The following is a 13,882-nucleotide window of genomic DNA, read 5'->3' as shown; positions in this document are numbered from 1 at the left end:
CTGTTAGGAATCCACAGGAGATGTAAACTTCCTGGGAATGCTAAGAGTAAGTTCTTGTTTGTGAGTAACAGTAATGTATTTTAGACTCTTCTGAGATCTTCACTTGGATTTTGGTGTATCAGAGGAAAGACTTGGCTTTACACAGTCAGAGATTTTGCAACACACCATATAAAATAAGGAAGGGCAAGATATGTATGCAAAAGTGTGAGCCCAGAGCACATATTTTTCTAGAAGGAAGATTTTGCAGAAGACATTATGTTAAGTGTAGCACAGTATCCTCTCTTCTTAACATGATCTATTTTTCAGATTGTAATCATAATGAGAGGGTTGCCCGGCAGTGGAAAGACACATGTCGCAAAACTCATCAGGGTATGTAAACAGCCACCCACTGGGTAGTGCTGCTTGTCTTTTATGTGTGATTCCTCTGCTGTTTTCTTTCTGTTTGGCTGGAATTTCACATGCACGTGTCTTAATATGGCGTGTGAGTCCCCTCCTCTATTAGCAAGCATGGCGAAAACTGTTCTTTTCTTGTTTTGAATGTAGAGCAGGGAACTGCTGTATGCTAAAAGTGTTTTGAAGATCCTCTGTAGCATAATGGAATATTTCAACAATAATATATGTTTTCTTTTTGCTTTCTTCCCAGGATAAAGAAGTAGAGTGTGGAGGGCCTGCACCAAGAGTACTCAGCCTGGATGACTATTTTATCACTGAAGTGGAAAAAGAAGAGAGAGACCCAGATACAGGGAAAAAAGTGAAAAAGAAGGTACTTTTAATTTGCTTGCTTATCGTGACAAAGAAATAAGACATTCTGGAACAGCACAGTGGCAGTAAGAATTACAGTATGTGGCTCTGGATGAGTGCAGAGGTTGGTGGCCTGTTTTTTCAGAACAGTTCAATGTAACCTAAGGGCAGTATTCTGAAAAGTTGACCCAGAAGGTATTTTTTGCATACCAGTGTATTTGGTGGTTATGACATTCAGCAGTTGAACATAAGTGTCCTCTTTCTTAAATGCTTTTGTCCTCGATAAAGGTGATGGAGTATGAATATGAAGCTGATATGGAAGAGACCTATCGTACCAGCATGTTTAAAACTTTCAAAAAGACCTTGGATGATGGCTTCTTCCCCTTCATAATCCTTGATGCTATCAATGATAGAGTGAGACACTTTGAACAATTCTGGAGTGCTGCAAAAACCAAGGGTTTTGAGGTAATGGAGCCTATAAAGCATTTGAACTTGCTAGCACCCATATTCTGGTATTTCTAAACTTCTGAATGCAGAGTCCCTCCCACATTCAGGAAAAATTCTGTAGTCTGCATTTACAAATTTAACTCTCTTAGAATGTACAATTGCAGAGCCTATCACCAGGTAAATAAAAAAGAGCTAATACTGGTTTTCTCTCTCTAGGTGTACTTAGCTGAAATGAGTGCAGATAACCAGACATGTTCCAAGAGGAATATTCATGGACGCAAGCTAAAGGATATCAGCAGGGTAACTGTATACATACAGAGTTGTTGGATTAATGATAGGTTTCATTGTGCTTTCAGGCTGGCTGTTGTTTGCAAACCTCCTTTAGACTATGTAAATGGTTAGACTTTTCCTCTAAGAAGAGCTCATAGTTATTTCATGGGATTGATTGAAATTACTGAAGTACAGATACATCTTGTTCATGATCAGAAACCAGATTGTCCACTGAATGTGTTACATTTTTAGAGATGCTTCAGTTTTGTTTGTTTCTTGTTAGATGTCTGATCACTGGGAGGCAGCACCACGTCATATGATGCGTCTTGACATTCGTTCTCTATTGCAGGATGCTGCTATTGAAGAGGTGAGAATCTCTGTGTTTGTTAAAATTATAAATTATGTAGATGTGACCATACAGAAAATACAGAGCAGTGAAAGGTACGATTGCAACAAGACTGTTATACTTGGCTTTGTAGAAAGCCAGAATCTGTGTGTCAGACAAGTGTATTCCATTATTCTTATTAACTACCTAAATATGAAGGTACATGTTATTTTTTTATCACCTTTATGAAGCCCAGGATTAGGCATCTGAGCAAGAGTTGAAGCCACTTTGATCTTAGCAACTGTTTAGTATGAATTAAAAGAGGATCTTTGCTCTCTCAGATGAAACTCAGTACTTCTTTTCAGGTTACTGGATTAATTGGATCATAATTTGAGGTATTAGTTAGATAAAATAAGGAGATTAATAGGTTTGACTTCCTGTTGGTCCCTGCTTTGAGAAATATGGACCTGTAGCAGAGAATGAAGAAAGAAATAACATGTAGCAGAAGATGATGCTGTAGAAGTATGCTGCCATTTAATTCCATTTGGAGTTTTCTGTGATGTGTGTCTTTGGTGTGTCAGTTTTCTGTATTGTTGCATTCTTCTTTGGCAGATGTTTCAGGAGCTCTGGGAATAAATTAGCATGTTAATCATATGTTACCATGAATGTACCATAGCTGCAAGTAGCTGTCAGAACAGCTCGTGCCATAGCCATAGGAACTAATGAACTGCTGAAGTAGGAAGAGAGTTTACTCTTGCAATTTGTCATGATGACAGCAGGTTATTTTTGAATCTCCAAATTCTATATGATGGAATATGGCAATATTTAAGGGAACAGCAAAAAGCTCAGATCTTAAGCAGACTCAGAGAAAGTCAGATTTTGGATTTACTTTGTGCATCAAGGTATTACTAACTGTATGAAGAACTGTATATACTTGAAGAGTTTTAGGTATTCCACAGTATACACATGAATCTCCATCAGAGACGTGGATCCCAGAAGGTGTTATATTAATTGGGCAGGGTTAGATGTGTTATCTTAAAGCATCCGTTTTCTTTATTATGCTAAACTCTGCTTATTATTCTTTGCTGTAATATTTAAATATATTAAAGGTGAAGTCTTAGGGATATTAGGGGGCCATTCCAACAATGTGTAAATGGCAAGCTTAGGATTCTTTTCTGAGATTCCAGGTTTTGAAATGTGACTGTGTGGGAAGCAGGAGAAGTATCTTACTGTTATGTATGCTGGCAGCACAAAGAACGCATGTGAAGGAAGAAAATAAACAGTTGCTACTTTCCCACACAGTTTGACACACTGTAGCTAGAGGGGAGCCTGCCTCTGAGGGAAGCCAAAATGGAGGCAATATTCATATATATTGCATCATCATACTTTCCAAGATGAATTGTTTTCTTTTTTTTTTTCTCTCTTCTAGTTGAACTTGGAATTTTCTAGTTATTCTATTATTAATTTTAGATATTAATCTAAAAATTTAATACTTAGAACTCAAACACCACCTTGTAAGTCTGTGCTTATGCTTCGGAACAGGTGGAGATGGAGGATTTTGATGCAAATATTGAAGACCAGAAAGAAGAAGACAAGAAGGATACAACAGAGGAGGAAGAAAGTGAACTGGTAGGAAATACATCAGCCATCTCTAATGAAATGTTTGTCAATGTGTCTGAGGGAGAATCTCAGTTTTATAAATGCCAACCCATTGCCACTCTTAGCAGTGCAATCTTAATGCACACATTTCTAGTCACTTGTTCCTTAAAAATCTCTAGGAGAACTTTAATGTTAAATTATGTTATTCTTAACTGAATTTTTTACTAATCTGTGCATATATGCCACAAACAGGATTATCAGTGGAGTGCAGCAGTATGCCTCTTACAGACATTTATAAATTGCAGTACACTCTAGTGCTGTCTTCCAGGTTATTCAAGAATTACACTTAAGTGAGGGATGGGAAGAATGGGCAAAGATAAATTTAGCTTATTTCCTTTCACATGTCTGAAGAGCTCTTCGAGACTGTCACAATATATGACAACAGTTATGAAGAAGAATGCTTTCTCTGCCGAGGCTCACTGACTTTGTCAGTAGGTGTTTCCAAGATGAGAGATTAGGTTGCATGGATAAATGATGGTTAGAGAATTGCCCTGAAGGCTGGTGGTTTTAGGTATGTATCTAAAAGGCTATGGAAGGCTTCCAAAGGATTCTTGGTATGTGCTGGAGCTGCAGCTGGTCAATGCATGATGAGTTGAATGTGTCAAACCCTGGTTCCCACAACCAGGTATTTCAGCTGCTTTCTAAACTGCCATTCCTGAGGAATAGTAAATTTCCATCAACAAAAAGGACTTTGCTCATCTCAGACATTTTTGTTTACTTCCTGTTTATTGGAGTCTTGTACCAAAGGATGAAGTCTGAATTTTTTCTTATCCTATCTGAGGACCAGAATTTTACAGGTTCAGCACACAGTAGGCTATTTCACACCATCAAAGTCACTCTTCTTGCTATTATCAACTCCCATGGTGTTGCTTCTAGCATTCAGACAATTCTTGCTTTTCTGTGCTTGATGGTATGAATTATTGATGCATTTAACTTAGTGTTCTCACCAGTGTATCACACATCACTTTGTTCAATACAGGCTTCTAGCTGTGGTGTAAACTTTCTGGGCAAATTTTAATGGGCAACTTGGTTTAAAAGTATAGGTATGCATATATACATGAAGGTTTTTTATTTGTTACAAGGAAATATTACAGCACAAACCATCTTTGTATTAATTACAGACTTGATTAAAACCAATAAAATACAGAAATCTGATAATCTCAAGTCACTGATACATACTTGATAGAAAAAAGGTTTTTCAAGGATTTTGGAAAAGTAATGCTGAACATAATCTCAAGCAGTGAAGATGTCTGGAACAGTACACTCTGATTTAGGATTAACAAGTACACGTATGTATTTACCACATTGGAGGCAAATAAGTAGAGCAGAAAAGAAGTTAGTGTAATAAAGCTGGTCTGTGGATTGTTTGTTTTATTGTTGAAATTTTCTAGAGTAGTTTTTCACCCTCTATTAAAAACCATTCTTAAAATAATGAAATTCTGACAAGGATTTCATTTCATTACGCTGAGCTTTTTATGTGTTTGTAGAGAAACATACTTTTATACCAAATTTGAACAGCTGAAATGAGTTATATGGGGTTGCTCAGTAAGGATTTACTTGTCCAAGAGTATAAAATTAGAACGTAACAAGAACCTGTCTTAAATAAATACCTTTTTGCCAAATTTAATATCGTTATGCTAATCGACAAGGAATAAACTGCCTAAAGACCATGATGACATTATTTGTAGGGAAAAAGTTTTTTAAAGGAATCATTGAGCTAAGAAGGTTATTTTAAAATGAAAAAATTATAATTAAATCTTAGTGTTTCAGCAGGTGCTCTTATTTAAACTAATTAAAGAAAAAAGAATATTGTGTAGTTGTGGGCTAACCACTGATACAGGAATTCAGCATGTCTCTTCAAAAGGATTCAGTGAAGCTTGTGTGTAATAGATCTGGGAATATATTCTTAAATACTGGTGACCACGGTAACCTTTTCATTTGTGTTTGTAGAGCTTTGAATATACTTTGTGCTTGATAAGTTGTGTTGCAGTAACTTTGCCACCTGGGATAATATCATATAGTAACTGTGCGCCCAGTGCCATTGGCGTCTGTTAGACTCATTCCAGAGTTCTCTGTTTGCAGAGGGCAGCACTTTTTCAATGATTTGCAAGGGCTGCTAAAATCATTGAATGGGAAGTGGATGCAGAAGTTCTGAAATACTGAGTAATTTGTTTCCTTCATCTGATAACAAGAATTGTGCCTTACAGAAAGAAATACCTTAAGCTCCCATTATAATGCTGTTTCCAGTTCAAAAGTGATATGCATGTGTGTCTCTCTCTAATCCTCCGAGCTTCTCTCTGTGTATGATTTAGGGTTACATTCCGAAAAGCAAATGGGAGATGGACACTTCTGAGGCAAAGCTAGGTGGGTATTTATTTTTTCCTGTTTCTTCTAGTTGGTATCTGATGATGTTTGCAAAACCTGAATTTTTGTTTTTATTGTGCCTCATTACCAAAGACAAATAAATGTGTTGATCTCATACATGTGTTTGAAAATGCAAAAGCATCTATACAGAAAAGGAATTTGTCTTCTGCCAGAGGAAAAGGAATTATGACTTTCTAACCATTGCTGGTTTATATACTCAATGTTCTTCCATTTGTTCAAGGAAAGTACTTTGTCTTTAAAAAGCAGTATTTCTATTCCTTGTTCATCTCTTCTGTATTATGAAATACAAAGTCAACTTACATTGCACTGTATTCCTGTTCACACTGCATCCCTTTCTTCAAGCCTAAATGTCATCAGCAACTTTTTACTTTCTTGAAGACATATATTGAAGATGCTTCTCACTCTGCAAAATTGATGGGTGTGAGGATGAACTAGTGCTTTGAAGTTGGTTCTGAATGATTAGGCCTTGGTATTGGAAAGTTAAACTTTGTTATGCTTTTCAGTTCCAGGAGAGTACTAGAATTCTTCTTAGGAGGATGCAAAATGGACTTTCCAGGAGCAGAAGGGCACTATTTTTGCTGCACTTTTTGCTCTGATTAGTGTTGCTGGTTGTGTTACACACACTATTATTAGGATTCTGTCAAAGTCAAAAGCGGCTTTCAGACAGAAGTGCATGAACCATGGCTGTGGTGGAAGGTGTGCACAAGGAAAAGGGTTTCTAGTCAGTATGATCAGGTTCGGTTTGGGGTTTTGTTTGTTTGTTTGTTTGTTTCTCTGAGCAGTAATGATTCCAAGTGAAGATTTTACCAATTAAAATTAAATCTGATTAAAACTGTTATTTTCTGTCTTGTCCATGAGAAGTAACAAATATCTGAATGGAATGCAGCATGTCTTAACATTTTGAGGTTTGTTTCTGCATGTGTGGCACAGCACTGTCTATCACTACTTTTAATAACCAAAATCATAACTGCACCATAGAAATATCATCAGAAGTTCTGGCTTGCATAAAGCAGCCTTTCATCTTTTACCGTTAGCTGCGTAGTTGCACCATCTTTTCTGCTGCTGTGCTCTCTTTTAAGTCCTTTAAATATTTGTGGGATACACTGACATTGTGGCACCTGCATTACAACTAGAGGAACCTTGTACTCAGTGATTCAGTATATCAAACAGCTAGGCAGTTAGAATTAATTCAGGATTGCTCTGCATTCTTGTTTTAAGTGTTGATTGTTTTAATATCTTAAAATTATTTCTTAAGTTTATAATGATTCCCCCCTCACACACCCCTCATCCCTCCAGTTATGTATGAAATCACAGTACTGGAAAACTGCATTGTTGAAGAATGCTCTGATACATTGTGTTGTATTCCAGATAACACGGACTCCTTTAAATACTGAGTAGTAGGAGCAGATGTGTTACACTGCATATGGTGAACCTTAAGTCATCCCCATCCGCTGTACAAATATCACAGGGATTCAGATGTGTTCTAAAAAGATTTTAAGTTTTATGTGTAGTTTCTAGCAATGGGGAGACTGTGACTGCAGCAGAAATTTACAGATAGCTTTCAAAATTTACCTCTCTCATGATTAAATACTGCTAACAAATAAAGAACTGTGTTGCGTTTTTTTCCGTATGAAAACTGCATAATATAAAAGACAGGATTTTTATGTGGTCTACACTTAAATATAAAATGGGGAGCGAGCAGCAGAGTGAATTTTTGCTAAAGTAAGTTACTTGCAAGGCTGTTGCAATAATCCTTTAACAATCAAACTCCATTAACCAACTGGATGTTAGCATGCTGCCAAGACACAGATACAGGTGCTGAGAAGGTCTTTTTATTACATCAGTCTTCACAATTTTACTTTTATAGCTACCCTCTAGATTAATTTTTATAAATATATAGAACTATAGATTAAAAGTAAATTCTGACAGAAGATGCATTTTAAAAGAGCCAGGTGTGTTCCTATGTAATGAATGCTGTTTCTTCAAAAAATTGCTCTGCAAGGGCAGGCAACTTTTAGCCCAAGGTATGCATTATAAGCACTTGCGGTCTGAGTAAGAATTATTATATTTAATTCACAATAAGGCTTTGTTGTAGATGACCAATTAAAATTATTTCCTGAAAGGCATGTAAACTGTGGTATGCATTTGTTATTCCAAAGTTGAGTTATTTCTCGGGAACTGGCCTTGCCATTAGGTCTATTGCGTTAGCTCCAGAGGGCACACATTTGCAGAGATGATACAAGTGCAGAATCCAAAAACAACACTAAGTCTTGTTTTGCCTTTTTGTTTTCTTTCTGTGTAGATGTTGTTACAGGAAAGCACAATAAGATCTTACTGATTGTAATAAGCTTCAGAAAAGGTCTGCAAATTTTCAGTTCTTCAGCTGCAATGCTGACTTATGGTAGTCACCATACTGTACACCCCGGAGCTCTTGCTTTAGTTCGATTTCCTTTGGCAGGGGTGATGTATTCCTCCGAGTGTGTGTGTGGTATATCGTTTCCTTATGTGTTGTGGCTGCACAGACATGCTATTATTCTAAACCTGGTCTGCAAATCACTGGTCTGTCTCAGGGCATAGTGCACATCAGTTCTTGTATTTAAATTTACAGAAATGGACTCACATTTTAAAAATTTGACTATATTCCAAGTGTTTAGCCTAATGCTCTGTTTCAAGGTGCAGCTTAGTGGCAAGTTCTACAAACTTGCAGGATAGGAGAAATGAGCTGTGGCATAGATCAAGTTCTGATACCATTGTAAAATTTGCTCTAGAATGCAAATAACTTTTCACATAAAACTTGGTGACTTTTGTATAAGAAGAGCAAAAAATTTACCTGATTGATTCATTTAGTTTTTGAAGGAGCTCATTAAGTCAGCTACATTCTTTATTATTAAAATTCCAAAGGTGAGTTGTTAAGTTCTGCTGGTTTTCAGAAATGCTGCTGCTTCATTGGTTTTAAAATTGAAATGGTAAAATGATGTTTGGTGGTTTTAACACAGAATAATTATCTGCCATAAATATTCACGAGCACCATTGTTACAAAATGACACCTTGTCTCATTTTCAGAAAAGAATATTCTGAAATAATGCTTTGTAGTAGGCTTTTGACGTTTCTGTAGTGTGTCTACTGCAAGGCATACAAACCTTGAACCACAATAATATGGGTGGAAGCAGATGCCTCTGGAAAGGCAATCTTTAAACATGGAAGGAGATGACATTTTAAAACAAGTTCTGTGTAGCAGTGACAAAAAGGGGCAGAGGGGAACATTATACTCTGAATGCCTCCTGAACTCCTGAATTGATGTTTGAGAGTTGCGCATTTCTTAATGATGGTAACGCATCATAGCATGTTGCCTTGCTGTACAGATACCTGCCAATAGAGAGCTCCTGAAGTTTCAGGGTTTTGTGTTCCTAAATGCTCCTCGATGCATTTGTTGCTCATCTTTTCAATGTTACTTTTTCTGAAAACCCTTATGCTCCGAGTGATCTATACTGATTGATCTGAGAGTAATACAGAGGAACAGTGCACGTACATTACAAGCTGGAGTCACAGAGGAATGTTGTATGATCAATTTATCTTCTAGGAGTGCCGTCTTTCTGTGGAGATTGAGCTTTAAACTTGGCAGATTTGCTTAGAGCACAAAAACCTTTAACTGAATCGTGTAAGGAGATATCATATCACACATACAAATATTCTGCAGAGTTTTCTTAAATGTTGGGTTTTTTAAGAGGCAGAGGTGGTTTAAAATGTCTTCTTAGAAAAAATTCTGTATCCGTTACAGGAAAACAGGGCAAAGGCGAAGGCTTTTAAAATTTTAGAGTTGTGTGAGGGAGAAATTACTTCATTCATTTATGGTATTTAAATTACGCTAGCATTTCTACATCGTCATTGCCTTACATTATCTCCGTTGTTACTCTTTTTTCTCACATATTAAGTAGAAAAACTCATCTCTGAATTGAGCTTCTTTAGATACATACCTTTGAGCATCCTCTTCTGTCCAGAAAATACACTGCTTTGCTTTATTCCTGAAGCCTTTTGTGGGGGAATATTATTATATCAGTGACTTCTGGAGCAATGTTATTGTCATCAGTGGTAATGGTTTACAGAACGTAACTGCCAAGCTTAGTATTCTTTCTACATATACTTGAATTGTTGACTTATAAAATGGTACGTCGACAGAAAACCTAGGATTTTCTTTGACTTGTAAAGCCGTTTTTTCATTTTCATGCTTTGTTGTTTGTAATCTTACAGTGAATACTTCATCTCCTTTCCAAAAGCAGTTTGCCGCATAATTTCAAGAAGGTGTTGTTTTTTCACTGAAAATAAGTGTCCAAAGAGGAACAAAATTTTAGAACCTAGGAATGGAATTGTTTCTCCTCATGCCTTATCGGTTCAATGAGAAAAGGAAGAAAATGATGACTGTTGGACAAATGTACTGCTCAGATATTCATGACTGACCTCTTACACCATGAAACAAAAGATTCTAAGATTATTTTTTCCAGTCCTGGATGATTATTTTTTTTGAGCGTGTTTTTCGTTGTGTGGAGAGAATAAGAAAGATGGGAGGGGGAAGAATCAAGGTTTCCAAGGAGCTTTTTGTTTAGCAAAGCCAGTAGCTCAAAAACTTGTTATGGCATTAAATTATATGATCGTCACTTGTTCCCTGATACTGCATGTATGCCATGTTTGACACAGTATTAAACCCCAAATTTGGGAAAACTGCTACAGCTTTAGTATTGTGTTCAAATACAGAAAGGTGGATCTGTGGTTCCTAGCTATCGGCTATGTTGTACCTGTAAGGACAGACTCCATACAGTGTGAACATCCAGAAGCAAGCTTTTCTCTCTCATACAAATAATGAGCCTGAGTGTTATTGCCACACATTTAATGTGAAATATCAATAAAACTTGAAAATGATGTTGAGTCTTCTCTAGTTTATTTCAACTCTCATCATTCTACCTGTCAAGACAAGCTGGATATACAAGTTCTGCTCATTCGTTTGAAAAGTGTTCCACTTTCGTCTTGTTTGTGTGAATAATAGAAAAAATTCTCCTTTAACTCTGAGGCTCTGTGTTTGTTCTCAGACAAGCTGGATGGTTTGCGGACTGGCACTAAAAGGAAACGTGATTGGGAAGCAATTGCCAGCAGAATGGAAGATTATCTACAGCTTCCAGATGACTATGATACACGTGCTTCTGAACCTGGAAAGAAAAGGGTAATAAAATTTCAAATTACTTACTGTCTGTATATGATCACTTAACAGTCTTTGTGAAAAAGGGTTTTTATCAAGTCATTCAGGATCTATAAATATGGCAGTTTCAGTGAGTCACTTTTCATTTTGCTGTTGCCTTAGATTCTGTAAGGGAATATTCTTGAGATTAGGGTCTTCCAGAGGTAAACAGATTAATTACAAGGAAGTGAGGAGTTGTAAATCCCTTTTCTTGCTGGGGAAGATGACACACTTTGTTTGAGTTGTAAATCCCATTTCTTGCTGGGGAAGATGATGCACTTTGCTTCAGAGCAATCTGTAGAGTCCTTTTCATATGCTGTATGTTTTGTGATAAAGGTGTAATATACAGTGCAGATTCTAAGACAAAATGATGGTTTTTATTAAGCTTTTTTGTGTTTTAGTTAGGTTTTGTAATAAGTAGGCACAGTACGTTGCTCTTCAACTGAAGAAAGTATCAGCTATGTAGGTTTTAAAGTAATTAAGTCTTGTAGATGTTACCTCCTTCATAAAGCTTGGGAGATGGCGTGTTAGAAATTGGCTTCAACCACTTTAAATGTACTTCTGTTCTGAACACAAAATATTACATCTTCAAATATCATTGTGAAAAAAAAGGGAAAAAAACATAGCGGAAGATGGTAACATAATAGGAAAAGGTAGTACTTCTTTCTTTTTTTTTTTCCCCTCCAAAATAGGCAAAGCAGCTTTTGCCACTAGAAGTAATTCGAGTTCAGTGCCCGTGTTTGGGCTTTTTTATTGTGCTGTAATGTCAAATAGAAAACATAGGTAGTATTGGACAGTGCGCATGGGAAAAACGGAGGTGCTAAGGCAGAGGAAGTAATGGTGGAGGAAAGCAGACATGGCTTATCAGCAGGAACGCCTGGAGAAATCCAATCTGTGGAATAGGAGAGTGCTGGCAGAAAGGTGGTAAGGCTGTAACAACAAGTAACAAATTGGCATGGGACTAATCAGGATGTCAAGGAAGACCTCCTTCACTTACTATTTTTTCTTGTCCTGCAAGAGTGTGTTCCAGTTGAGTGTCAGCACCTTAGCCCTTCATCATACGTACCTTCCTCACTCCTTCTCCTTGTTGCGTTCCCTCCCATTGGTGTATGGCTCTGTGGGTGAAGGAGTGGCCGTATATGTTTGAACAGAATGCATGCAAGTGATCTGCATTATCATGAAGAGCCACAGAGGAGATGGCTGCAGCTGTAAAAAATGAGAAATAACATATGAATGAAGGAGTTTAGTGTAAAGAAAGAAGTTTAGTGTAAAGAAATGTATCACAGGAGGTAGAGAAGAAAGCTGTCCCTCATTCATTGCCGAGTTGCTCTTTAACACTGTTCTGTAGTTTTATAGTTATCTTCTAGATGTTTCCATTGTGCAATTGAAAGACAGGTTGTACAGAAGATGAAGATGCTAAATGAATCTTCAATCATTCTTCCTGCAGAAAGCATTGCTTTGAACAAAGAAATAATTGTAATAATTACACTTCAGCTCTCAGAATTATAGCATTGAAATTTAAAAGACTCATTAACTGTACCTTTTTTTCTACTCCATGGAACACCTGGGATACTCAATTAACAATAATGTTACTGGTGTAGTTTCCACCTTTACCCATTGGAAAACAAGTTAATACTTACATGTTTGAAGGAAAATGAGTACAAATTAGAATTCTTGTACTCTTATCTGCAGTGGAAAACCTAGTCTTGTCTCAGGATTTCTTAAGAGATTGTCCTACTGATAGTCTGTTCTCCATAGGTGCGGTGGGCAGATCTAGAAGAAAAAAAAGATGCAGACAGGAAAAGAGCCATTGGTTTTGTTGTTGGACAAACAGATTGGGAGAAGATAACAGATGAAAGCGGTCATCTTGCTGAGAGAGCCCTCAACCGCACCAAGTATATATGAAAAAGTGGTTAAATGAATTTTGTGCCTTTGAGGTAAGTATTCAGTCTTCCTGCTTGTTCATAGCCTTGATGGGTTTTAGGGTTTTTTTTTTTAAGAGATGAGGTTGTAGTTCGTGTCATTGTTAGAGTTCTCCCAGACAAGATTATTGATTATAGTAGATGTCAGCTGTGGCCATGTCAATCTGCACCCTTTTGTACAGCACCTAAACATAAAAGGGTTGTCAGCTGTCAGTCTCCAAACCTTAACAGCAGGAAGATTATGTTTTCATTAGAAGAGTAGTTTAGCTGTGTGTCTAAGTCAAGTCCTGTCCTGTCCAATTCAGATTTGGCTTGCTGTATCTTAACACTGACTGCATTCATTGCTGTTTCACTTGGTGTAACAAAATTTTGCTTTCTTTGCAGGCCTTTTGCTCTGAGGAGAGGTGAACCAAGGTGTCATGAGCATCTTGCATGGGTCATGTCACTCCCACCTTCACAGTTTGTCTTCGTTACTTTAGTTTCATCAGTTTTTCTTGAGATATTGGCAGATAACCAGTGCCCTCAAAAAAAAACAGCGCATCCCACTGCTCCTAAGTGAGAGAGACAGTTTACTTTTTAATATTTTTGGAGGGGAGGGAGGGGGAGGGCCAGTAGTTTTAGCTGCTGTTTGTGGAATAAAATGGAAGGGTTAGACAGACATTACCTTCACTGTACCATCACAGAATGTTTATCACCTTTGCTTTGTGGCTGTTCTCGTTTTATACTGTATGTACCTTGTAGCTTATTGTATTAGGAAGCAGAACAATAAATTTCACTATAAACTTGGTGTTCTGGGTGGACCATATAGCATGGTTTTTGTTTGACATTTTACATGTGGTCTGTGTTCACATGTTGACAGTGCTCAGAATCGTCCTCACCTGGAAGAAGTGCTCTGCTTATATTCTG

The 13,882-nt window shown here is 37.2% G+C and overlaps 1 protein-coding gene across 6 annotated transcripts in view; it reads left to right on the top strand.

The window, feature by feature from the left end:
* Nucleotides 1-13,763, top strand: part of YLPM1 (YLP motif containing 1) — a 39,509-nt gene extending 25,746 nt beyond the window's left edge. For 3 of the 6 annotated variants that reach the window (XM_057428641.1, XM_057428639.1, XM_057428638.1), the window contains exons 12-21: nucleotides 307-369; nucleotides 644-763; nucleotides 1,030-1,206; nucleotides 1,405-1,488; nucleotides 1,742-1,825; nucleotides 3,326-3,412; nucleotides 5,755-5,806; nucleotides 10,909-11,039; nucleotides 12,813-12,991; nucleotides 13,361-13,763. In XM_057428641.1, the coding sequence (XP_057284624.1) occupies nucleotides 307-369; nucleotides 644-763; nucleotides 1,030-1,206; nucleotides 1,405-1,488; nucleotides 1,742-1,825; nucleotides 3,326-3,412; nucleotides 5,755-5,806; nucleotides 10,909-11,039; nucleotides 12,813-12,959 (945 nt within the window). In that variant the 3' untranslated portion in view covers nucleotides 12,960-12,991; nucleotides 13,361-13,763. The other 3 variants (XM_057428640.1, XM_057428642.1, XM_057428643.1) reach the window with 3 other exon arrangements.
* Nucleotides 13,764-13,882: the final 119 nt, after the last annotated feature.

This window comes from Pezoporus wallicus, unplaced genomic scaffold (assembly GCF_028554395.1).
Source record: "Pezoporus wallicus isolate ANWC-B61680 ecotype Strahan unplaced genomic scaffold, APGP_CSIRO_Pwel_v1 contig_3486, whole genome shotgun sequence".
In the NCBI taxonomy this organism is placed as follows: domain Eukaryota; kingdom Metazoa; phylum Chordata; class Aves; order Psittaciformes; family Psittacidae; genus Pezoporus; species Pezoporus wallicus.
This window is presented reverse-complemented; position numbering and strand designations above follow the sequence as displayed.